Source organism: Microcaecilia unicolor, chromosome 13, assembly GCF_901765095.1.
Source record: "Microcaecilia unicolor chromosome 13, aMicUni1.1, whole genome shotgun sequence".
Classification (NCBI taxonomy): Eukaryota; Metazoa; Chordata; class Amphibia; order Gymnophiona; family Siphonopidae; genus Microcaecilia; species Microcaecilia unicolor.
This window is the reverse complement of record NC_044043.1, coordinates 20,257,443-20,283,763: the sequence shown is the minus strand read 5'-3', so window position 1 is coordinate 20,283,763 and position 26,321 is coordinate 20,257,443. Positions and strand designations below refer to the sequence as shown.

The following is a 26,321-nucleotide window of genomic DNA, read 5'->3' as shown; positions in this document are numbered from 1 at the left end:
CTGGGCCTTGGGTCTTATGGAGTGCACTCTGTAGGTCTCCTTCTGTGAACGGTGCACTTAAAAACGCATGTTGGCGAGGGGAGATCTTAGGAAGATCTAGATTGTCTAAATATAACTCACTAGGCAAAATTTCCTCCTTCGTTGCTATATAAAGAGACTCATAGAACTGTCGGAAATTATCCACTATATCTGCCTCTGAATGGAGTATTCCCCCACCTGGAGGAATCCGCGACGGTCCCTTCCTACCTTTAGCTAAACGTGCAAGCAGTTCTCCGGATTTGTTAGTGTATCTGAAAAGTTGGTTCTTATAATAGAGCTGGGACTTGACTGCTTGTTGATGTAAAAGTTTGTTCAACTCTCTCTGGGTTGTCAATAAGGCTGTTTTCTGCGCTTCAGTGGGAGCTGTCTCATATTTAACTCTGACTCCTTACCAGTTTTTCTAATGTAAGTATTTATCTCTGTTTCCTAGTATGGGCTCTATAGGAGACGATTTCCTCCCACAATAAGGCCTTCACTGTTTCCCAGTAAAGAGCAAATGGATGGATATGTTGGCCATTGTGAAATTCATAAGCATCCCAACGCTCCAGCAGAAAAACCCAAATTTTTGGTCTCCAAACAGGTCCAAGGTATAGCGCCATCTATATCCCCAAGAAGTTCCCCGGCCCACCTCAAGCTGAAACCAAACCAATACAGCAATAGTCTTCTTTCAAAAACAATTGAATTGACACCATAATGAACACCGCCAAACTGCTCCTATCCCTGATCCACCTAACAATGACCACCCCACTCGCAGAAATCAACAATATACCCATACTATTCAATAACCGAATACTGACCAGGCACACCTCATCACACCAAACTGACATTAACCAAAACAAAGGAAGAGAACCAACAAGCGCACATCCTCCACAAAATGAAAAAAAAAAGGTAATAAAAAACCCACACAAACCAGGAATCGACAACCAGCAAAAGTCCACATAACACCGAACGCAGAACATTCAAATTGGCTACATCAGCGCCATATCCGTAGTAAACAAAACAACAATAATAATAGACTGGATCACGTCAGCGAAACTTGATCTACTTTTTATTACTGAAACCTGGAATCTATAACAAACCACCTCGAAATAGCCTCAATCAGAATCCACCATAAAACCCTGCTCGACCACATAACTTGCATCCTATTCTACAGACCACCATGGACTTCGTTTCAAATATATGTGTATCCAACTCCAATACACTAGTGTTAGGAGACATTAACCTTCACCTTGAAAACCCAAACTCTACCAACGCACGAGAATGCAAGGACTTCCTTCATCTATGTGATCTTACATGGCCACACATGCAAACAACCCACGGAAAGGGTCATACACTCGACCTCTTCTCACAAAAACTGTCCACTGATCAAAACCTAACCATAACACAACCTAGATGACAGAAACACCATGGACCAACCATTACAAACTAAGCCTATCCCTAAAATGGCGAAAAAGGGGCTCTCTCCACACAAGAGAACACACAACTCACACCACGAGAGGCCAAATAGACCCGGACACTTTCTGGCAACAGATATACAACAACGATTGGACAGCACAAACGGAATCCATATATTACCTCTCAGAATGGGACAAAAGATGCAGACACATACTAGATGAAATAGCACCCTTACAAACAAGAACTTCACGCAGCCACAATGAAGAACTGAAAAAACTAAAAACACAATCTAGGAAACTGGAACACGCATGGAAAAAAAATAAAAAACGAACACACACTCAACGCATGGAAACAACTACAAAGGAAATACAAATACGCAATAAGGCAGTCCAAAAGGTCGTACTACAAAACTAAAATTGGACCGGACTACAAAAACACGAAATTATACCATCTCGTGAACAACCTACTAGACACAACGCCGGTCACCATGACTAACACTGCCATCCCAACTGCAGACAACCTTGCTAAATATTTCAATGAAAAAATCGTAAACCTACGCAAAACCATACCTCAGAACCTCATGGACATAGATAACTTCGTTAATGGTCTAGACCCAACCCATGGTGAATACCCTGCTGATCGAATATGGTCAAATTTCGCGCTCCTCAGCGCCGACACAGGCGATCAAAAAATACTCCCAACAGCCACTGTCAACTGGACACCTGCCCCGGCTACCTAATACAATCTGCCCCCCATCGCTTCATAACAGATCTCACATCCCACTTAAACTTCATGCTTCAGCACGGTATCTACCCTGCAGGCAACATCCTGCTCACCCCAATACCAAAAGACACAAAGAAAAGTACAAATGACATTACCAACTGCCCAGTAGCATCTATCCCATCAGTAGTCAAACTAATGGAAGGACTGGTGACCAAACAACTCAATGACTACATAAGCAAATTCATTATACTACATGAGTCACGATCAGGATTTCGACCCCTACATAGCACCGAAACAGTACTACTTACTCTCCTAACCAAATTTAAGCAGGAAATAGCAATAGGCAAGAGCATTCTCCTCCTCCAATTTGACATGTCAAGTGCGTTCGACATGGTTACTACTACTACTATTTGACATTTATAGAGCGCTACTAGGGTTACGCAGCGTTGTACAATAAACAAAGAATGACGGTCCCTGCTTGAAGGAGCTTACAATCTAGAGGACAAGACGGACAAGGAGAGCAGACAAGCAATAATTGGAGTAGACAATCAATAGTTGGAGCAGTCTAGGTTACTAGGTACAATGTTAGGTTCCGAAAGCAACATTGAAGAGGTGGGTTTAGAGTAGAGATTTGAAGATGGACAGTGAGGGTGCTTGGCGTATGGGCACAGGGAGTCTATTCCAGGCATAGGGTGAGGCGAGGCAGAAGGGGCGGAGCCTGGAATTGGCGGTGGTGGAGAAGGGTACCGAGAGGAGGGATTTGCCTTGTGATCGGAGGTTACGGGTAGGGGCGTACGGGGAGATGAGGGTGGAGAGGTAGTGAGGGGCTGTAGATTGAGAGCATTTGTAGGTTAGTAGGAGGAGCTTGTATTGTATGCGGTGTCTGATCGGAAGCCAGTGAAGAGACTTGAGGAGGGGGGTGATGTGCGCGTAACGGTTTTGGTGGCAGATAAGACGCGCAGCCGAATTCTGAACGGATTGAAGGGGGGATAGATGGTTAAGTGGGAGGCCAGTGAGGAGCAGATTGCGGTAGTCAAGGCGAGAGGAAATGAGAGCGTGGATAAGAGTACGGGTGGTGTGTTCAGAGAGGAAGGGGCGAATTTTGTTGATGTTGTAGAGAAAGAAGCGACAGGTCTTGGCTGTCTGCTGGATATGGGCAGAGAAGGAGAGGGAGGAGTCGAAGATGACTCCAAGGTTGAGGGCAGATGAGACGGGAAGGATGAGGGTGCCGTCGACTGAGATAGAGAGTGGAGGGAGAGGAGAAGTGGGTTTAGGTGGGAAGACAATGAGCTCAGTCTTGGCCATGTTCAGTTTCAGGTGGCGGTTGGACATCCAGGCAGCGATGTCAGATAAGCAGGCCGATACCTTGGCCTGGGTTTCCGCGGTGATGTCTGGTGTGGAGAGATAAAGCTGAGTGTCATCGGCATAAAGATGATATTGGAAACCATGGGAGGAGATCAGTGAGCCCAGGGAAGAGGTGTAGATTGAAAAAAGAAGGGGCCCAAGGACAGATCCTTGAGGAACCCCAACAGAGAGCGGGATGAGAGTGGAGGAAGAGCCATGAGAGTGTACTCTGAAGGTGCGGTTGGAGAGATAAGAGGAGAACCAGGAAAGGACAGAGCCCTGGAACCCAAGTGAAGATAGTGTGCCAAGAAGTAGATTATGATTAACAGTATCAAAGGCGGCGGATAGGTCAAGGAGGATGAGGATGGAGTAGTGACCTTTGGATTTTGCAAGGAAGAGGTCATTACAGACTTTAGTAAGAGCCGTTTCCGTCGAGTGTAAAGGGCAAAAGCCGGACTGAAGCGGGTCAAGGATGGCATGAGAGGAGAGAAAATCGAGGCAGCGGCTGTGAACGGCGCATTCCAGTATCTTGGAGAGGAAGGGTAGGAGGGAAATGGTGCGATAGTTGGAAGGACAGGTAGGGTCAAGTGAAGGTTTCTTGAGGAGCGGTGTGACAACAGCATGCTTGGATGAGTCAGGGACAGTTGCAGTGGAGAGAGAGAGGTTGAGGATATGACAGATGGGTGGGGTGACAGTGGGAGAGATGGTGTTAAGTAAATTGGTGGGGATGGGATCAGAGGAACAGGTAGTGCATTTCGAGGAGGCGAGAAGTTGGGCTGTTTCCTCTTCGGTGATATCAGTAAAAGAGGAGAAGGAGGCTTGGGTTGGATAGTTGAGGGAGTGGGTTAAAGGGTGAAGGCGGCTTGGTAGCAAATTCAAGGTTAATCTTTTGCACCTTGTCGCAGAAGTAATCGGCTAGATTGAGGAGAGAGTGAGGGGGGTGGGAGTGGAGGGCACTTTGAGGAGGGCGTTAAGGGTGGCGAAGAGGCGACGAGGGTTGGAGCTGAGAGAATTAGTCAGGTGGGTGTAGTATTCCTGTTTGGCAAGGAATAGGGAGGACTGGAAGGAGGATAGCATGAATTTGTAATGACAGAAGTCACTTTGGGTGCGAGATTTCTTCCAGAGGCGTTCGGCTGATCGTGCGCAGGAGCGAAGGTATCGGATGCAAGGGGTCAGCCAGGGTTGTGGATTAGTATGTCGTGTGGGACGGGAGATGGATGGTGCAAGGGTATCCAGTGCAGAGGAGAGGGAGGCGTTGTAAGTAGAGACAGCGTTGTCAACAGATTCGGAGGACATGATGGACGGGAGGAAATTGGAGATTTAAGCGGAAAGGGTTGGAGGGTCGACAGCCTGGAGATTTCTGGAAGTGGTGGTGAGTAGTGGACGGGACTGCGGGGGAGGGTGATGAAGTGTGAAGGTGATCAGGTGATGATCTGAGAGAGGAAGAGCAGAGGTGCAGAAATCGGAGGGTGAGCAGGAAGAGGAGAGGACGAGGTCGAGACAATGGCCAGAGTGGTGAGTAGGGGTGGTGGAGCTCAGTTGGAGGTTGAAGGAGGATATCAGAGTGAGGAATTGGGAAGCATAAGAGTCGGAAGGGTCGTCAGCGTGTATATTAAAGTCACCAAGAATGAGGGACGATGAGGGTTCAAGAAAAACTGAGAGCCAGGCATCGAAGTCAGTGAGGAAGGAGGGGAGGGACTTGTTGGGGGGGGGCGCAACTCTGAGTGGCAGTGGGTGGAAAAGACGGATGGAGTGCACTTCGAAGGAGGAGAAGCAGTAAGACTGCGGTAGGAGGGGAATAGGGATGAGATTGGAGACATCTCGTTTGCGTGGATAGGACGAGGACAGATGTGGGGGACCTGGATTGGGATTGATGTCACCCGCGGATAGTAGGAGAAGGAGCAAGAGAGTGCGGAGGAGGGTGGGGGAGGTAGGGCGGCGAAGGCGGGGTGCGCTTAAGAGGAATGGGGTTGGGTTAATGGCAGGAAGGAGGTGTTGAAGGTTGAGAGCTAGGAAGAAAGAGGGGGATAGGAGAGATGGTGAGGGGGGTGGGTAGGGTAATGAGATAGTGTGCAGGATGGGAGAGGACATGGGTGGGCAGTGAGTTCCTGAGGAAGGCAGTGGTAGGGGAACAGGGTGACGGAAGAGATTAGGAAGGGACAGGGCAAGGAGCAGAATGTGTATCGGGGCCATGAGTAGTGGCAGGGATGTTTGCAGGTGCCAAAGTAGTGACTAGATCAGGCGGACTGGGACAATCTGGAGCGGAGGGGCTGGGATGGAGTGGGGCAGTGGGGATAGAGTGGGGCAGTGGGGCTGGAGCAGGCTGGATCGTATGAGCTGTTAGGCCCCTTCAAACAGGCAAGGGTCCTGCCAGTCAAATAGCCAGTGGGGATAGAGTGGGGCAGTGGGGCTGGAGCAGGTTGGATCGTATGAGCTGTTAGGCCCCTCCAAATAGGCAAGGGTCCTGCCAGTCAGATAGCCAGGACTGGCTCTACAGTGTAGTATCCTATCGTGAATTGTGGTGTAATAAGACGGAAAGCGTGCGATAGGATAGATAAAAGCATGCGAAGAGCACTTAGTGATTGGCAAAGTGTTACAGAGTATGTGTACAGGATAATTCTGCTAAGACTCCTAGATTATTTCGGAATCGGTGGTGGCACTCTCAAGTGGATCAAGGGTTTTCTAACCACAAGAACATATCAAGTGAAATCAAAAACAAACATATCGTCACCGTGGAAACCTGATTGCGGAGTACTGCAAGGATCACCACTATCACCGATCCTTTTCAACCTTATGATGACTCCACTAGCCAAGACCTTATCCACCCAAGGCCTTAACCCATTTATCTACACTGATGACGTTACATTATATATCCCCTACAAACATGATTTGGCAGAAATCAGCAACCAAATCCATAAGTCATTATTAAGATGGACTTGGGAAAATCCATTGCTTATTTCTAGGATAAGCAGCATAAAATCTGTTTTAGTGTTCTGGGATCTTGTTAGGTACTTGTGACCTGAATTGGCCACTGTTGGAAACAGGATACTGGGCTTGTTGGACCTTCGGTCTGTCCCAGTATGGCAACACTTATGTTCTTACCTTATTCTTGGAGTATGCCCTCCTGGCTGTACCCCCTCCCCCCATGTCACTTTCCCCTTGGGTGGCACTGTGGTTTTAAGGTGGCTCTGACACTGTGAGGGAGTGTCGTTAAGTGGAAGTGGCAGTGTGCTTTAGACTCCCTCACTCTTAGCTGACACTGCAGCAGGTGGGTTCCAGTTCACATCCTGTAGACTGATGTCGCCTTCCTGGTGATGCCTTATTATATCTGAATCGAGCTCTTTCTCTTGTGAGCAGTCTGTTTAATACTCCCGAGTACTCAGAAATGGTTATAGAGGAAAGAGACAGAATGAGAGGAAGGGGAGGGATAGTGAGGGGACCCTTCCAGAGGAAAGGGGAAAGGGGGTGAAAAGCATGGAAGAAAGAAGGGGGTGGAATAGATATGGTAGAGGTCTGCAAAATCCTGAGTGGAGTGGAAAAGGTAAAAACCAGTCAATTCTTTTCTCTTTTTTAAAAAGTACTCTCAGAACAAATAGAAGAAAATGTTTTATCACTCAATGAATTGTTAAGCCCTGGAACTCAATGCCGGAGCAAGCAATAAAAGCAGTTAATGTAGCTGGGTTTAAGAAACATTTTGAGAAATTTTTAAACCATTATTAAGGTAGACCTGGGGAAAGTTACGGTTTACTTAATCTTGCTACGTTTTGAGACTGTAAGCATGAAAAGCAAACGGAAGCACAAAGTATTCAACTAATGCAGTTCACAAAAAAGAGCACCAAGAGGCAGAGAGGTATCAGATAAATCTATAATGAGCTATAGGATCTCTTATAGCCCCAGCTATTTTAGATCCAAGCTCCTTTTTGGTTTATCAATCATGTACCTCAAAGCTAGCGGTACCCAGTTCAATTTTTATTGAATGAAATAAAATTGTATAAAAATTGAGGCACGTGAACTGCATTAGTTGAATACTTTGTATATGTACTACCACTTGCTTTTGTTTGCTTTTTTTCATGCTTATTTGGAGTTTTTTTGGAAGTGTTTTTTTTTCCTCTATTCCTTTATATATATTGTTTGAGACTGTGCCAGGTACTTGTGACCTGGATTGGCCACTACTGGACTGAATGGACCCTTGGTCTAACCCAGTGTGGCAACTGTTATGTCATGAGGGTAATGTTATGAGGGTTATGTGGGTAATGAGGAACTTGTGAGGTATGAAGAGAGGCCTTGATTTGTGTCTCTGCTTGCTAAAAGCTGCTCTTCCTACAGGACAGTCTCTATCCCTGGAGCCAGAGAGTGAGTTTCGCTAGGGACATCGCAGCAGGAATGGTGAGTCTGACCATGTGCACCCAGAACCACACAACCACTGAGGTCCTGATGCATCCACAGCAATGAAAGGGAAAGGGACTTGATATACCGCCTTTCTGTGGTTACAATCAAAGCGGATTACAAACTATATACAGTCCACTGTACTAACCACTAGGCTACCTGTGGTAAGGAGAATGTTATACAGGGTGCCTAAGTCTGTGTATCTGATATGTACAGAAAATAGACCTAGTTTAGCAAATAAGCCTAGAAACGCACACAAACTTCTTCCTTGCAGGCTGTAACTTTGTGCTTGTAAATTTATGTGCATATTTTATAAAACAAAGTGTGTTCCAGGGCTGCAGAGTTGGAAGCAATTTTGGGTAGAGTCGGAGTCAGTAAAAATGTACCGACTCCAACTCCAGCTTCAAAATATAGACTTAAAACATTATCCTGCAGATTCTGTATATTTCTGCATGGAAATTGAAGCGTATTCCATGACAGTGGAACTTAATTAGTTAACGACCTAATCAGTGCAGATAATTGGATGTTAAAAGCAATTATGGTCCTGGGGAACTGAGTTTGATTCCCACTTCAGGCACAGGCAGCTCCTTGTGACTCTGGGCAAGTCACTTAACCCTCCATTGCCCCAGGTACAAATAAGTACCTGTATACAATTTGTAAGCCTCATTGAGCCTGCCATGAGTTGGAAAGCGCGGGGTACAAATGTAACATAAATAAAAAAAAAAAAAATTATCAGCACTAATTGGCATTAATTAGATTTACGTGCACTACACACTAAGCGTGTTCTGCAAAGCGGTGCGTGTAAATTCTGATATGTGCTGCTGAAAAGGGGGTGTGGATATGGGCATCGAATGAGCAGATCATGGGTGTTCCAAAAAACTCTGCATAGGGTTATTTATTTTTATTTATTTGTTGCTTTTGTATCCTACATTTTCCCACCTATTTGCCAATGTGGCTTACATATTACCGTTAGCGGCGTTAGCCGATTCTCCGAGGACAAGCAGGCTGCTTGTTCTCACTGATGGGTGACGTCCACGGCAGCCCCTCCAATCGGAATCTTCACTAGCAAAAGCCTTTGCTAGCCTTCGCGCGCCGATGCGCACCGCGCATGCGCGGCCGTCTTCCCGCCCGAAACCGGCTCGTGCCGGCCAGTCTTCTTTTGTCCGCGCTCGGTACGGTCGTGTTTCGCCGTTCGTGCCCCAGAAAGTTGACCTCGCACGTCGTTTTTGACTCGTTTCTTCTGAGAAAGTGTTTCGGGAAGGCCCTTTTCCGTTTTTCCTTTCCCGTATTTCGAGCTTTTCGCCCCGGTAAGTTTTCTTTCGTCGTCGGGGTAGGTCTTAGTTAGGCCTCAGTCTAAATTTTCTTCTCCCTATTTTTGTGGTGCCAATTTTCGCCATTTCGAGTTTTGATCTCGCCGGCGTGATTTTTCCGCCCATGATATCGAAGCCTTCCAGCGGCTTCAAGAAGTGCACCCAGTGCGCCCGGGTAATCTCGCTCACTGACAGGCACGCGTCGTGTCTTCAGTGTCTGGGGGCTGGGCACCGCCCTCAGGCCTGTAGTCTGTGTTCCCTTTTGCAAAAGCGGACTCAGGTAGCGAGGTTAGCCCAGTGGAACATTTTGTTCTCGGGCTCTTCATCGGCATCGGCATCGGGGGTATCGAGTGCATCGACGTCTTCAGCGTCCAGACCTTCATCCTCGGCTGCCAGTGCATCGAGTGTATCGAGGCATCGACCCTCTGCATCGGCGCTGAGACATCGGACGACTGTATCGACGTCGGTGGTACCGGGACCTCGTCTGCTCATGTCGTCGGACGGTGGTGCTTCGTCTGGAGTGCAGGTGAGGGCTGTCCATTCCCCTGCTGGTGGCGGTGAGCCTTCAGGTGGGTCTCCCCCTACCCTGAGGGCTCCTGCGGTACAGCCCCCCCGAGACCGACCTTCTTCGGCCTCGGCCCCGAGGAAGCGACGGCTGGATTCTACGTCCTCCTCGTCGGTGCCGGGAAGCTCCGGTGACGTGCTTCGTTCCAAAAAATCGAAGAAGCATCGTCACCGGTCCCCTTCCCGTGTCGGCACCGAGAGCTCTGGGTCGCCGAGGGACTCGGCCCCCAGCAGGCATCGGCACCGAGAGGACCGCTCACCCTCTGTCCAAGAGGTGTCGATGCGCTCCACTCTGGACAGCCCGGAACAGCCTCCACGCCCGGAACAGAATCTGACATCGACGCCTGCATCGACCTCCATGCCTTTTTCTGCAGCCGCTCTGAACGAGAGCCTCCGGGCCGTTCTCCCAGAGATTCTGGGAGAGCTGTTGCGCCCTACCCCTCCGGTACCGGCGGTGCTTGCGCCACCGGTACCGTCGAGCGTGGCGCCGGCTGGTCCATCGTCCGGGGTGAGGTCTCCGGCGTACGGTCGCCTCCCAGGAAGGCTCCCCGACTACGTTGGCAGAGGGAGCTTCGCCGGTGCGGGCGAGGGAGTCTACAACTCGACGCCCCCACCGTGGCCGTGGTTCCACGGAGTCGAGCCGGGCACAGTTGCAGACACAGGTTCGTGAACTTGTGTCTGACACCGAGGGTGAGGCCTCGTGGGAAGACAAAGGAGACATCAGATATTTCTCTGACGAGGAGTCTGAGGGTCTTCCTTCTGATCCCACTCCCTCTCCTGAAAGACAGCTTTCTCCTCCCAAGAGTTTGTCTTTCGCTTCCTTTGTCCGGGAGATGTCTACGGCCATCCCCTTCCCGGTGGTTGAAATGTTTGAGCTCCTGGACTATCCTTCTCCACCTAAGGAAGCGTCCACAGTACCCATGCATCATGTCCTAAAAAAGACATTGCTGGCGAACTGGACCAAGCCTTTAACTAACCCCCACATTCCCAAGAAGATTGAGTCCCAGTACCGGATCCATGGGGACCCAGAGCTGATGCGCACTCAGTTGCCTCACGACTCTGGAGTTGTGGATTTGGCCCTAAAGAAGGCCAAGAGTTCTAGGGAGCATGCTTCGGCGCCCCCGGGCAAGGGCTCTAGAACCTTGGACTCCTTTGGGAGGAAGGCCTACCATTCTTCTATGCTCGTGGCCAAAATTCAGTCTTACCAGCTCTACACGAGCATACACATGCGGAACAATGTGCGGCAGTTGGCGGGCTTGGTGGATGCGCTCCCCCCTGAGCAAGCCAAGCCATTTCAGGAGGTGGTCAGGCAGCTGAAGGCGTGCAGAAAATTCCTGGCCAGAGGGGTGTATGACACCTTTGATATTGCGTCCAGGGCCGCTGCTCAAGGTGTGGTGATGCGCAGACTCTCATGGCTGCGTGCCTCCGACCTGGAGAATAGAATCCAGCAGCGGATTGCGGACTCGCCTTGCCGTGCGGATAACATTTTTGGAGAAAAAGTCGAGCAGGTGGTAGAGCAGCTCCACCAGCGGGACACCGCATTCGACAAGTTCTCTACAGGTAGAAGATTTTTCGGGGGAAGGAAGACTGTTCCCTACTCTTCTGGCAAGCGTAGGTACAATCCTCCTTCTCGACAGCCTGCGGCCCAGGCTAAGCCCCAGCGCGCTCACTCTCGTCAGCAGCGTGCGACTCAGCAAGGCCCCTCGGCTCCCCAGCAAAAGCAAGGGACGAGCTTTTGACTGGCTCCAGCAGAGCATAGCCGACATCCAAGTGTCAGCGCCAGGCGACCTGCCAGTCGGAGGGAGGTTGAAAGCTTTTCACCAAAGGTGGCCTCTCATAACCTCCGATCAGTGGGTTCTCCAAATAGTCCGGCAAGGATACACCCTCAATTTGGCCTCCAAACCTCCAAATTGTCCACCGGGAGCTCAGTCTTACAGCTTCCAGCACAAGCAGGTACTTGCAGAGGAACTCTCCGCCCTTCTCAGCGCCAATGCGGTCGAGCCCGTGCCATCCGGGCAAGAAGGGCTGGGATTCTATTCCAGGTACTTCCTTGTGGAAAAGAAAACAGGGGGGATGCGTCCCATCCTAGACCTAAGGGCCCTGAACAAACATCTGGTCAAAGAAAAGTTCAGGATGCTTTCCCTGGGCATCCTTCTTCCCATGATTCAGGAAAACGATTGGCTATGCTCTCTGGACTTGAAGGACGCCTACACTCACATCCCGATACTGCCAGCTCACAGACAGTATCTGCGATTTCAGCTGGGCACACGTCACTTCCAGTACTGTGTGCTACCCTTTGGGCTCGCCTCTGCGCCCAGGGTGTTCACGAAGTGCTTGGCTGTAGTAGCAGCGGCACTTCGCAGGCTGGGGGTGCACGTGTTCCCATATCTCGACGATTGGCTGGTGAAGAACACATCCGAGGCAGGAGCCCTGCAGTCCATGCAGATGACTATTCGCCTCCTGGAGCTACTGGGGTTTGTGATAAATTATCCAAAGTCCCATCTTCTCCCAGTGCAGAAACTCGAATTCATAGGAGCTCTGCTGGATTCTCGGACGGCTCGCGCCTATCTCCCAGAGGCGAGAGCCAACAACTTGTTGTCCCTCGTCTCGCGGGTGCGAGCGTCCCAGCAGATCACAGCTCGGCAGATGTTGAGATTGCTGGGCCACATGGCCTCCACAGTCCATGTGACTCCCATGGCCCGCCTTCACATGAGATCTGCTCAATGGACCCTAGCTTCCCAGTGGTTTCAGGCTGCTGAAGACGTGATCCACCTGTCCACGAGTTTTCTCAAATCCCTGTATTGGTGGACGATTTGGTCCAATTTGACTCTGGGACGTCCTTTCCAAATTCCTCAGCCACAAAAAGTGCTGACCACGGATGCGTCTCTCCTGGGATGGGGAGCTCATGTCGATGGGCTTCACACCCAAGGAAGCTGGTCCCTCCAGGAACGCGATCTGCAGATCAATCTTCTGGAGTTGCGAGCGATCTGGAACGCTCTGAAGGCTTTCAGAGATCGGCTGTCCCACCAAATTATCCAAATTCAGACAGACAACCAGGTTGCCATGTCAACAAGCAGGGGGGCACCGGATCTCGCCCCCTGTGTCAGGAAGCCGTCAGCATGTGGCTCTGGGCTCGCCGTCACGGCATGGTGCTCCAAGCCACATATCTGGCAGGCGTAAACAACAGTCTGGCCGACAGGTTGAGCAGGATTATGCAACCTCACGAGTGGTCGCTCAATTCCCGTGTAGTGCGACAGATCTTCCAGGTGTGGGGCACCCCCTTGGTAGATCTCTTCGCATCTCGAGCCAACCACAAAGTCCCTCAGTTCTGTTCCAGGCTTCAGGCCCACGACAGACTGGCATCGGATGCCTTCCTCCTGGATTGGGGGGAGGGTCTGCTGTATGCTTATCCTCCCATACCTCAGGTGGGGAAGACTTTGTTGAAACTCAAGCAAGACCGAGGCACCATGATTCTGATTGCTCCTTTTTGGCCGCGTCAGATCTGGTTCCCTCTTCTTCTGGAGTTGTCCTCCGAAGAACCGTGGAGATTGGAGTGTTTTCCGACCCTCATCACGCAGGACGAAGGGGCGCTTCTGCATCCCAACCTCCGGTCCCTGGCTCTCACGGCCTGGATGTTGAGAGCGTAGACTTTGCCTCTTTGGGTCTGTCAGAGGGTGTCTCCCGCATCTTGCTTGCTTCCAGGAAAGATTCCACTAAGAGGAGTTACTTCTTTCTGTGGAGGAGGTTTGCCGTCTGGTGTGACTGCAAGGCCCTAGATCCTCGCTCTTGTCCTACACAGATCCTGCTTGAATACCTTCTGCACTTGTCTGAGTCTGGTCTCAAGACCAACTCTGTAAGGGTTCACCTTAGTGCAATCAGTGCATACCATTACCGTGTGGAAGGTAAGCCGATCTCAGGACAGCCTTTAGTTGTTCGCTTCATGAGAGGTTTGCTGTTGTCAAAGCCCCCTGTCAAGCCTCCTACAGTGTCATGGGATCTCAATGTCGTTCTCACCCAGCTGATGAAACCTCCTTTTGAGCCTCTGAATTCCTGCCATCTGAAGTACTTGACCTGGAAGGTCATTTTCTTGGTGGCAGTTACTTCAGCTCGTAGAGTCAGTGAGCTTCAGGCCCTGGTAGCCCAGGCCCCTTACACCAAATTTCATCATAACAGAGTAGTCCTCCGCACTCACCCTAAGTTTCTGCCAAAGGTTGTGTCGGAGTTCCATCTGAACCAGTCAATTGTCTTGCCAACATTCTTTCCCCGTCCTCATTCCTGCCCTGCTGAACGTCAGCTGCACCCATTGGACTGCAAGAGAGCATTGGCCTTCTATCTGGAGCGGACACAGCCCAACAGACAGTCCGCCCAATTGTTTGTTTCTTTTGATCCCAACAGGAGGGGAGTGGCTGTAGGAAAACGCACCATATCCAATTGGCTAGCAGATTGCATTTCCTTCACTTACGCCCAGGCTGGGCTGGCTCTTGAGGGTCATGTCACGGCTCATAATGTTAGAGCCATGGCAGCGTCGGTAGCCCACTTGAAGTCAGCCACTATTGAAGAGATTTGCAAAGCTGCGACGTGGTCATCTGTTCCAGGGGCGTAGATACGGGTGGGCCTGGGTGGGCCCAGGCCCACCCAATTTCAGTCCAGGCCCGCCCAGCGCCAGCTCCCATTGCTGGCCACTGCTGCACTGCTGCTTTTCCTGATGAGCAGCAGTGGCCGGCGCTACAAAAAGAAGAAGCGCTCAGCTGACTGAGCTGAGCGCCAACGCTTCGCTAAGGACGAGAAAAAAATGTTTTGAAAAAAATGCGGCACCGCAGGCAGCCTCGCAGCATTGGCTGCTGGCTCTGCAGGCTCCTCCCGTCTCTTACATCACTGCCCCTGTAGCGAAGCAGGTGCAGTGACGTAAGAGACGGAAGGAGCCTGCAGAGCCAGCAGCCAATGCTGCGAGGCTGCCTGCAGTGCCGCTTTTTTTTTAAAACATTTTTTCTCGTCGGGTTAGCGTTGGCGCTCAGCTCAGTCAGCTGAGCGCTTCTTCTTTTTGTAGCGCCGGCCACTGCTGCTCATCAGGAAAAGCAGCAGTGGCCGGCAATGGGAGCTGGGGCTGGTGGGCCTGAATGGGAGAGGGAAAATGGATGGCAGGATGGGGAGAAAGAGGGAAAATGGAAGGATGGGGAGAGAAAGAGGGAAAATGGAAGGATGGGGAGAGAAAGAGGGAAAACAGATGGCAGGATGGCAGAGAAAGAGGGAAAATGGAAGGATGGGGAGAGAAAGAGGGAAAACAGATGGGAGGATGGCAGAGAAAGAGGGAAAACGGAGGATGGGGAGAGAAAGAGGGAAAACAGATGGGAGGATGGCAGAGAAAGAGGGGAAACGGAAGGATGGGGAGAGAAAGAGGGAAAACAGATGGGAGGATGGCAGAGAAAGAGGGAAAACGGAAGGATGGGGAGAGAAAGAGGGAAACAGATGGGAGGATGGCAGAGAAAGAGGGAAAACGGAAGGATGGGGAAAGAAAGAGGGAAACAGATGGGAGGATGGCAGAGAAAGAGGGGAAACGGAAGGATGGGGAGAGAAAGAGGGAAAACAGATGGGAGGATGGCAGAGAAAGAGGGGAAAACGGAGGATGGGGAGAGAAAGAGGGAAAACAGATGGGAGGATGGCAGAGAAGAGGGGAAACGGAAGGATGGGGAGAGAAAGAGGGAAAACAGATGGGAGGATGGCAGAGAAAGAGGGAAAACGGAAGGATGGGGAGAGAAAGAGGGAAACAGATGGGAGGATGGCAGAGAAAGAGGGAAAACGGAGGATGGGGAAAGAAAGAGGGAAACAGATGGGAGGATGGCAGAGAAAGAGGGGAACGGAAGGATGGGGAGAGAAAGAGGGAAAACAGATGGGAGGATGGCAGAGAAAGAGGGAAAACGGAAGGATGGGGAAAGAAAGAGGAAACAGATGGGAGGATGGCAGAGAAAGAGGGGAAACGGAAGGATGGGGAGAGAAAGAGGGAAAATGGAAGGATGGCGAGAGAAAGAGGGAAAACAGATGGGAGGATGGCAGAGAAAGAGGGAAAACGGAAGGATGGGGAGAGAAAGAGGGAAAACAGATGGCAGGATGGGGAGAAAGAGGGAAAATGGAAGGATGGCGAGTGAAAGAGGGAAAACAGATGGGAGGATGGCAGAGAAAGAGGGAAAACGGAAGGATGGGGAGAGAAAGAGGGAAAACAGATGGAAGGATGGCAGAGAAAGAGGGAAAATGGAAGGATAGGGAGAGAAAGAGGGAAAACAGACGGGAGGATGGCAGAGAAAGAGGGGAAACGGAAGGATGGGGAGAGAGAAAGAGGGAAAACAGATGGGAGGATGGCAGAGAAAGAGGGAAAACGGAAGGATGGGAGAGAAAGAGGGAAAACAGATGGCAGGATGGGGAGAAAGAGGGAAAATGGAAGGATGGCGAGAGAAAGAGGGAAAACAGATGGGAGGATGGCAGAGAAAGAGGGAAAACGGAAGGATGGGGAGAGAAAGAGGGAAAACAGATGGAAGGATGGCAGAGAAAGAGGGAAAACAGACGGAAGGATGGCAGAGAAAGAGGGGAAACGGAAGGATGGGGAGAGAGAAAGAGGGAAAACAGATGGGAGGATGGCAGAGAAAGAGGGAAAACGGAAGGATGGGGAGAGAAAGAGGGAAAACAGATGGCAGGATGGGGAGAAAGAGGGAAAATGGAAGGATGGCGAGAGAAAGAGGGAAAACAGATGGGAGGATGGCAGAGAAAGAGGGAAAACGGAAGGATGGGGAGAGAAAGAGGGAAAACAGATGGAAGGATGGCAGAGAAAGAGGGAAAACAGACGGAAGGATGGCAGAGAAAGAGGGGAAACGGAAGGATGGGGAGAGAAAGAGGGAAAACAGATGGCAGGATGGGGAGAGAAAGAGGGAAAACAGATGGGAGGATGGCAGAGAAAGAGGGAAAACGGAGGATGGGGAAAGAAAGAGGGAAACAGATGGGAGGATGGCAGAGAAAGAGGGGAAACGGAAGGATGGGGAGAGAAAGAGGGAAAACAGATGGGAGGATGGCAGAGAAAGAGGGAAAACGGAAGGATGGGGAAAGAAAGAGGGAAACAGATGGGAGGATGGCAGAGAAAGAGGGGAAACGGAAGGATGGGGAGAGAAAGAGGGAAAACAGATGGGAGGATGGCAGAGAAAGAGGGAAAACGGAAGGATGGGGAGAGAAAGAGGGAAACAGATGGGAGCATGGCAGAGAAAGAGGGGAAAACGGAAGGATGGGGAGAGAAAGAGGGAAAATGGAAGGATGGCGAGAGAAAGAGGGAAAACAGATGGGAGGATGGCAGAGAAAGAGGGAAAACGGAAGGATGGGGAGAGAAAGAGGGAAAACAGATGGCAGGATGGGGAGAAAGAGGGAAAATGGAAGGATGGCGAGTGAAAGAGGGAAAACAGATGGGAGGATGGCAGAGAAAGAGGGAAAACGGAAGGATGGGGAGAGAAAGAGGGAAAACAGATGGAAGGATGGCAGAGAAAGAGGGAAAATGGAAGGATAGGGAGAGAAAGAGGGAAAACAGACGGGAGGATGGCAGAGAAAGAGGGGAAACGGAAGGATGGGGAGAGAGAAAGAGGGAAAACAGATGGGAGGATGGCAGAGAAAGAGGGAAAACGGAAGGATGGGGAGAGAAAGAGGGAAAACAGATGGCAGGATGGGGAGAAAGAGGGAAAATGGAAGGATGGCGAGAGAAAGAGGGAAAACAGATGGGAGGATGGCAGAGAAAGAGGGAAAACGGAAGGATGGGGAGAGAAAGAGGGAAAACAGATGGAAGGATGGCAGAGAAAGAGGGAAAACAGACGGAAGGATGGCAGAGAAAGAGGGGAAACGGAAGGATGGGGAGAGAAAGAGGGAAAACAGATGGCAGGATGGGGAGAGAAAGAGGGAAAACAGATGGGAGGATGGCAGAGAAAGAGGGAAAATGGAAGGATGGGGAGAGAAAGAGGGAAGATGCTGGATGGAAGGGTAGGGAGAAAGAGGTGACACTGGATGGAAGGATGCAGAAAGAAAGAGGGGAGACTATTGGAAGGATGGGGAGAGAAAGAGGAGAGGCTGCATGGAAAGGGGGAGTAGTGAAAGATTGGAGAATAAGAGGAAGGGGCATGGGGAGAACAAGGGTGAGAAAAAGATGAAAAGCCATAAGTAGATGAAGGAAATTAAAGAATGGATAGTAAGAATGAATTAAATCTGGACACAGAGAGAGGCAGAAAAATATTGAAGAAAGCAAAGAAAAATGACAAATGGCCAGGAAACCCTGGCAGAAGAGTTAAGCGAAAACGAAGGAAAGCAGAATCTAGAGACAGGGAGCAACACAATGAGAAAAAGTAAATGGCCATACAACAAAGGTAAAGAAAATAATTTTATTTTTAATTTAGGGTAAAGTAATATGGTGTTAATAAAGTTTCAGAGACCAATACTTCCTTCCTTAGGTCAGGAGAGGATACCGTAACAGCATTATACTGACCTGAGGCAGGAGGTTTTGGCCTCTGAAAGCTCACTGAAAAGGATTAGGCTATTAAATAAATTATCTGAAATCTGATGCACTGAAAAGCAGCACTTTACCCTGTGTGACAAATGCATCTGAGTGTGACTACATTTTGCTGGGGGGGGGGTAGAGAGAAAATTTTGTGCCCACCCACTTTGGGTTCAGGCCCACCCAAAATTGGCAGTCTGGCTACGCCACTGATCTGTCCACACATTCACATCTCATTACTGCCTGCAGCAGGACACCCGACGCGACAGTCGGTTCGGGCAGTCAGTGCTTCAGAATCTGTTCGGGGTTTAGAATCCAACTCCACCCCCCTAGGCCCATGTTTGTTCTGTTCCAGGCTGCACTCTCAGTTAGTTGGTAAATTTTTTAGGTCAATCTCAGTTATGTCCTCGCCGTTGCGAGGCCCAATTGACCATGGTTGTTGTTTTGAGTGAGCCTGGGGGCTAGGGATACCCCATCAGTGAGAACAAGCAGCCTGCTTGTCCTCGGAGAAAGCGAATGCTACATACCTGTAGAAGGTATTCTCCGAGGACAGCAGGCTGATTGTTCTCACAAACCCGCCCGCCTCCCCTTTGGAGTTGTGTCTTCCCTAGTCTTTGTCTTGCTACATATGAGACTGGCCGGCACGAGCCGGTTTCGGGCGGGAAGACGGCCGCGCATGCGCGGTGCGCATCGGCGCGCGAGGGCTAGCAAAGGCTTTTGCTAGTGAAGATTCCGATTGGAGGGGCTGCCGTGGACGTCACCCATCAGTGAGAACAATCAGCCTGCTGTCCTCAGAGAATACCTTCTACAGGTATGTAGCATTCGCTTTCCGGTCTGAACAAACACATGGTATGAATGAATACAAAGTGATAATGTGGTGGAATGAGGTACAAGTAGTGTTCATTGCGGTCTTTGGTTACATTGTGTCGCAGGTGTCCAGGTTTTTTATGTTGGGTTGGTGGGGTATGCTCTTCTGAACAGTTCTGTCTTTAGTGCTTTCCGGAAGTTTAGATGGTCGAGCGTAGTTTTTACTATTTTTGGCAATGCGTTCCATAGTTGTAGGAAAAGCTGGATGCATAGGTGGATTTGTACTTGAGTACTTGATTTGTTGCTTGGGTAGTGGAGGTTTAGGTATGATCGTGTGGATTTTGTAGTGTTTCTGCTTGGCAGGTCAATGAGGTCTGTCATTGACCTGCCAACCAGACTGTAAAGTAGTTTATGAACGGTCGTGCAGATTTTGAAAGTGATACGTTCTTTGATTGGTAGCCAATGCAGTTTTTCTCGGAGTGGTTTGGCACTGTCAAAACGCGGTTTTCCAAATATTAGCCTGGTTGCTGTGTTTTGCGCGGTCTGAAGTTTCTTTATGATTTGGTCTTTGCATCCCGCATAGTAGTCTTATCCAGCTTATTTTCGAAAGAGAAAAACGCCATATTGCAACCCAAATCGGGAGATGGGCATCTTTCTCCCGTGGGCGCCCAAATCGGTATAACGGAAAGCTGATTTTGGGCGTTTCCAACTGCAATCCGTCGCGGAAACGGGTAAAGTTGACGGGGGCGTGTCGGAGGCGTGGTGAAGGCGGAACTGGGGCGTGGTTATCGGCCGAGGAGAGATGGGCGTCTTTAGCTGATAATTGACAAAAAAAAGCGTTTTTACCGTGATTTTGGGTCACTTTTTTTTACCCTTTTTTTTCACGAACAGGTCCCAAAAAAGTGCCCCAACTGACCAGATGACCACTGGAGGGAATCGGGGAACCCCCTCCCACCAAAAAAAACCCACTTTAAAAACTTTTTTTCCAGCCTCTATGCCAGCCTCAAATGCCGTACCCACCTCCATGACAGCAGAATGTGTTCAATCCTCTCACAGCCTTTCCCTGGGTCAGATGTGGCTCTCGAGTGCAGTACAGGGTCACATCAGCATTGCATTGTGGTGGGTGTAGGGTATTGGGCTCCGTGATTTCATTAGCTTGTGTTACAGTCTCATGATGTTGGTAGTTGGTAGGCTCTTCTCCCATGGTGCTACTGGGTCAGAGTGTGCCCTGTTGTGTTTCCTGTTGTAGTCCATGGTAGCTGGTAGTGGCCATTTTTGTAAGCCAGTTTTACTTCCCTTTCCTGTGTTAGCCACGTTACAGAACTTAGTTCTTACCTTAAATGTGGCTGAAAGAGGGCATTGTACAGCATTCTGCCAGCTCTGACCTACTGCTAATCTCAGTACCAGGGAGACTCGTTGCCAGTGGGGCACAACCTCTGATCTGCAGTTAACTGTGAGTAAAGGCGGTTATTCCAATAAAGGACGTTTTTGGAGAGATTAGTCTTCAGATGTTATACAGCAGCAACAAGTCCTAGAGGCCTGCGTGTATGCAGGTCCCTGGAGCACTTTTAGTGGGTACCGCAGTGCACTTCAGCCAGGTGGACCCAGGCCCATCCCCCCCTACCTGTAACACTTGTGCTGGTAAATGGGAGGCCTCCAAAACCCACTGTACCCACATGTAGGTGCCCCCTTCACCCCTAAGAGCTATGGTAGTGTTGTACATTTGTGGGTAGTGGGTTTTGGGGGAGGGGGGTTGGGGGCTCAGCACCCGTGGTAAGGGAGCTATGCATGTGGGAGCGTTGCCTGAAGTCCACCGCACTGACCTCTAGGGTGCCCAGTTGGTGTCCTGGCATGTCATGGGGGCGAGTGTACTACGAATCGTGGCTCGGATTAGGACGTTTTTGAGCTGGGCGTTTTTACTTTCCATTATCGCTAAAAAAAAAAACCGCCCAGCTCAAAAACGTCCATTTTTTCGAAACTACGGTTCGGCCCGCCCCTTCACGGACCTGTTCTCGGAGATAAACGCCCATGGAGATAGGCGTTTCCGTTTGATTATGCCCCTCCACATGGCTTAGTACCATTGACTGTATCAGGTTTCGGAATATTTAGATTGTAAGCTCCTTTGAGCAGGGACTGTCCTTCTTTGTTAAACTGTACAGCACTGCGTAACCCTAGTAGCGCTCTAGAAATGTTAAGTAGTAGTAGTAATATTTCCCTCGGAAAGAATGGTTTCAGGCGTTTGCATTTCCACATTGCGGAGAACATTTTCTTTATGGTGGATTTCGCTTGGGTCTCTAGTGATAGGTTACGGTCAATTATTACTCCGAGAATTTTCAGGCTGTCTCAGATAGGGAGGGTGTTTCCTGGGGTGTTAATGCTTGTGGGTTAATGCTTGTGAGTTTGAGGTGTAATGCATTTGCCCATGAATTCATGATGTTTAAGCTGAGCTTGATTTCGTTGGTGATTTCTGCTAGGTCATGTTTGTAGGGGATGTATAATGTAACATCATCAGCATAGATAAATGGGTTAAGGCCTTGGGTGGATAAGGTCTTGGCTAGTGGGGTCACCATGAGGTTGAATAGGATCGGTGATAGTGGTGATCCTTGTGGTACTCCGCATTCTGGTTTCTACGGTGACGATATATTTATTTTTGATTTCACTTGATATGCTCTTGTGGTTAGAAAACCCTTGATCCAATTGAGAGTATTCCCACTGCTTCCGAAATATTCTAGGATTCTTAGCAATATGTTATGGTTAACCATGTCGAATGCACTTGACATATCAAATTGGAGGAGGAGAATGCTCTTGCCTACTGCTATTTCCTGCTTGAACCTGGTTAGGAGAGTGAGTAGTACTGTTTCAGTGCTGTGTAGGGGTCGAAACTCTGATTGTGACTCGTGTAATATATCAAATTTGTTTATGTAGTCATTGAGTTGTTTGGTCACCAGTCCTTCCATTAGTTTGACTATTAATGGGATAGATGCTACTGAGTGGTAGTTGGTCGTTTGTCTTTTTCTTGGTGTCTTTTGGTATTGGGGTGAGCAGACTGTTGCCTTTTTCTTCAGGGTATTTACCCTGTTGGAGCATGAAATTTAAGTGGGAAGTGAGATCTGTTATGAGGGGCGGATTGTAGTAGGTAGCTGGGGCAGGTGGCTATTGGAGTATTTTTTGATCGCCTGAGTAACTGTGTTGGTGCTGAGGAGGGCGAAGTTTGACCATATTCGGTCAGCAAGGTATTTGCCAGCGGTTGGGTCTAGACCATTTATGAAGTTTTCTATGCCCGTGTTGTTCTAAGGTAGAGTTTTGCGAGGGTTTACGATTTTTTCATTGAAATATTTAGCAAGGTTTTCAGCAGATGGGATGTTGGTATTGGTTGAGGTGGCTGGTCTAGTAGTTTGTTCACGAGGTTATATATTTTCTTTGTGCTTTTGTAGTCCGGCCCAATTTTAGTTTTATAGTACGATCTTTTGGTCTGTCTTATTGCGTATTTGTATTTTCTTTGTAGTTGTTTCCATGCGTTGAGTGTGTGTTCGTCTTTTATTTTTTTTCCATGCGCATTCCAGTTTCCTGGATTTTGTTTTTAGTTTTTTCAGAATACATCTGCTCCGCGCCTAACTTAGGTGCCAGTATTTGCACCAAGTTTTACTTGATGTAAATGGATGCATGGCTGCTAGGCATATTCTGTAAACTCCCTTGGTGTATTCTGTAAACTGCGCCTAGATTTAGGCATGGTTTATAGGATACGATTTCAGTTGGTGTAAATCCTTGGCCACGGATCCCAGCATTATGCGCTATTCTGTAAATGGCGTCCAACTTGGTGCTCAATGTGGGTGCCATTTAAAGAATCTAGTACTTAGGGGGTATTTTACTAAGCTGCAGTAGCGTTTTTAGCACTTGATAGAAATCAACTGGCAATAAATGATGAGACGCCCAACCAATTCTGTTCAATTCTGGTCACCGCATCTCAAAAAAGATATAGTGGAATTAGAAAAGGTGCAGAGAAGGGCGACGAAAATGATAAAGGGGATGGGACGACTTCCCTATGAGGAAAGGCTAAAGCGGCTCTTCAGCTTGGAGAAAAGACAGCTGAGGGGAGATATGATAGAGGTCTATAAAATAATGAGTGGGGTTGAATGGGTAGATGTGACGCGTCTGTTCACGCTTTCCAAAAATACTAGGACTAGGGGGCATGCAATGAAGCTATAATGTAAATTTAAAACGAATATGAGAAAATATTTCTTCACTCAATGTGTAATTAAACTCTGGAATTCGTTGCCAGAGAATGTGGTAAAGGCGGTTAGCTTAGCGGAGTTTAAAAAAGGTTTGGCCAGCTTCCTAAAGAAAAAGTCCATAGACCGTTATTAAATGAACTTGGGAAAAATCCAGTATTTCTGGGATAAGCAGTATAAAATGTTTTGTACATTTTTGGGATCTTGCCGGGTATTTGTGACCTAGATTGGCCACTGTTAGAAACAGGATGCTGGGCTCGATGGACCTTTGGTCTTTCCCAGTATGGCAATACTTATGTACTTATGTAATTTCTACTGTGAGCTAAAAATGCTACCATGGCTTAGTGAAAAAAACCCTTAGTGTCCATATCATTTAACCTCATTCTTTTTCTGCAGACTTACCTTCACTCCATGAATATCATCCACAGAGACCTGAACTCCCTCAACTGCCTGGTGCGCGAGGTAAAAGCCACTCTCCTTACACTGATGTTTGTCGCACACTGTTTCTGATACTCCTTCTTTTTTTGTTGTTTTTTTAAATAATGTTTTATTTTAAAAATAAAACAAACAATGCAGCAAAATATTAGTACATCACTAATATAGCATTCCAAAAAAACATATGAGTACAACTGGGCTGTGATGTCAAGCAAAAAATTCAACATTAAGGAAGGAACCAACAATATGAAGGTAAAGGCAGAGATATATGGAGGTAAAACAGCTGTTCACTTCAGTGAAAAAGTCCACTCAGTTGCAAAAGTTTAAGCTATTATAGGAGAATACTTGTAGTAGACTGAAATGAGAGTTTATGTTAAGGTCTAAAACATTCTCACAAACTATGTGGTCGTTCACGCTCTAAATGTTAGAGACACTCATATATTTCTATGGGTGTCTCTAGGTTTAGCGTGCACTAAAAACATTAGTGGAAGAGGGAGAGGTGCTGGGGGGGGTGAGAGGTGTTTGATCCCCGGGGAAGTGGAGAAGGGAGAAGTGCTGGACCCCTGGGGGTGGTGGGAGAGGTGCTAAACCCATGGAGCTGAGAGATGGAGATGCTGGACCTGTGGGGAGGAAGGGAGAGGGCAATTGCTGGACCTGTGGGGAGAGGGGGCAGGAGAGATACTGGACTACAGGTGAAGGAACCAGGGAGAGAGGGGGGAGATGCTGGGCTATAGGGGGTGGGCTGGGGGAGATGCTGGATTGCAGGGATAGAGGGAAGAGAGAGGGAGAGATAATGCACACATGGGGGAGGCAGAGAGAGTCCTTGTTGGGAAGGGAGAAGCTGGACACAGGGAACAATGAGATTAGAGAGGGGCATGAGGGGAGATTAGAGAGGGGCATGAGGGGAGCATTGGGACATGGACACAAATGGACAATGCTGGATAGAGAGGAGGTAGAGACAGGGATGATGCTGGAAAAGGTGGGATTATGGCTAAAGGGAGAGATGCTGAGCATGGTGGGGGCTATAGGGACAAGGACACAGCAGTGATGCTGAACATTGGAGGAAGGGAACATGGACACAAAGGATGTTGGAAACAATAACTATGCTGATCCGAGGGTTGGGAGAGAGGGACACAAAGAGATGATGATGGATAGAAAGAGGTGATGCTGAATACAGGGGAAGGGATATGGACACAGAAGGAAGATCTTGGACAGGGGAAAATAGGGACAAAAGGAAGGGAGATGCTAAACATGGGGAGAGGATAGGGACATGAGAAGGGCGATGCTGAACATGGGAAGAGGACAGAAACAGAGAGAGGCGATGCTGAAGTGGGGTAGGATAGGGACACGGGATATACTGAAACATGGGGGGAGAATAGGGACATAAAGGGAAGATAGATGAAGAAATGTCAAATAGACGGGAGACATCTGCAGGAGGGTTATGAGAAGACAGAGGAAAGCAGAAACCAGAGATGGGGGGGGGGGGGGGGGGGGGTCAACACGAAGCTCTTTTTCTCCAAGGACAGACTGCTTGTTCTCACAATTGGAATCGGCAAAAATTTTGCAAGCAAAATAAAATAAAGTCTTTCTGGAGAGTTCTCTCGCGCGCGCATTCGCAAACGTGCCTCTCTAGTTTCGTTTTCTCCGCGGTGAGGTGCGGTTCGTTTTTTGTGTCGCTCCTCTCTTAGGCCCAGGAAAAAGTTCTGTGAGACTTATTTTGTTTCTTTTTGTTTTTCATTTCAAATATAAAAAAAAAAGTAGATTTAGTTCCCGTACTTCTTTTACTTTTTTCCTTTCTTTTTCAACGCGGCCGGCCTTTTCCCTTTTTTTGTGCTTTTCTTTTTTGGCACAATCGCGTCGTTTGATTTCACCAAGGCCGTGTTTTCTCCCATGTCATCGAAGACACCCAGCGGCTTCAAACATTGTACTCAGTGCAACCGGACCATCTCAGGTACCAATACCCACGCTTGGTGTATCCAGTGCCTTGGGACCGACCATAGCCCAGCCGCTTGTAGTCTGTGTCTTCGTATGAAGAAATGGACCCAAGCATCTCGAGAAGCCAAACGGGAAAGGTTTTTTGGGGCTCAGTCCGGACATCAACATTGGTACCGAGGTCAGCGACGTTGACATCGACAGGAGCATCGACATCGGGGAGCAAGGTAATGGCCGCTGAGAGACCAACTCGCGCTGGGAGCAGTGAGGCATCAAGTAGGTTTCCACCTGTCTCGAGGCCTCCTGTTATGCAGGCCCCCCAGGACCGACCTTCGTTGGACCCGGCCCCAAGGAGACGTGAGGATTCATGTCTTCCTCTTCGGTACCAAGGACCCTCGATGATGGGTGTCGAGCAAAGGCCATCATCGTTCTCCTTCGACGCACGGTACTGGGAGCTCCGGGGCGTTGAGGGAGTCAGCACCCGAGAAGCGTCGGCACCGAGAGGACTGCTCCCCCTCGGTACAGGAGGTGCCGATGCGTCAGTCTCTTGGCAGTCCGGTACCTACTCCCGAGCCTCCACGGATTCTGACACCGCCTGCTCCACCGGCCCCACAGCCTTCTCTGATGGCGGCTCTTGACAAGTGT

The 26,321-nt window shown here is 49.1% G+C and overlaps 2 protein-coding genes across 5 annotated transcripts in view; one reads left to right on the top strand and one right to left on the bottom strand.

Moving 5' to 3' along the window:
* The window catches only part of CMTR2 (cap methyltransferase 2), a 194,303-nt gene that overhangs the window by 111,610 nt on the left and 56,372 nt on the right, over positions 1–26,321 (bottom strand). The gene's annotated exons all lie outside the window — the stretch shown is intronic.
* Positions 1–26,321, top strand: part of LIMK1 (LIM domain kinase 1) — a 252,371-nt gene that overhangs the window by 203,491 nt on the left and 22,559 nt on the right. For all 3 annotated transcript variants that reach the window (XM_030186154.1, XM_030186152.1, XM_030186153.1), the window contains 2 exons: positions 7,828–7,887; positions 23,706–23,771. In XM_030186154.1, coding sequence (XP_030042014.1) covers positions 7,828–7,887; positions 23,706–23,771 — 126 coding nt within the window. The remainder of the gene's footprint in view (positions 1–7,827; positions 7,888–23,705; positions 23,772–26,321) is intronic.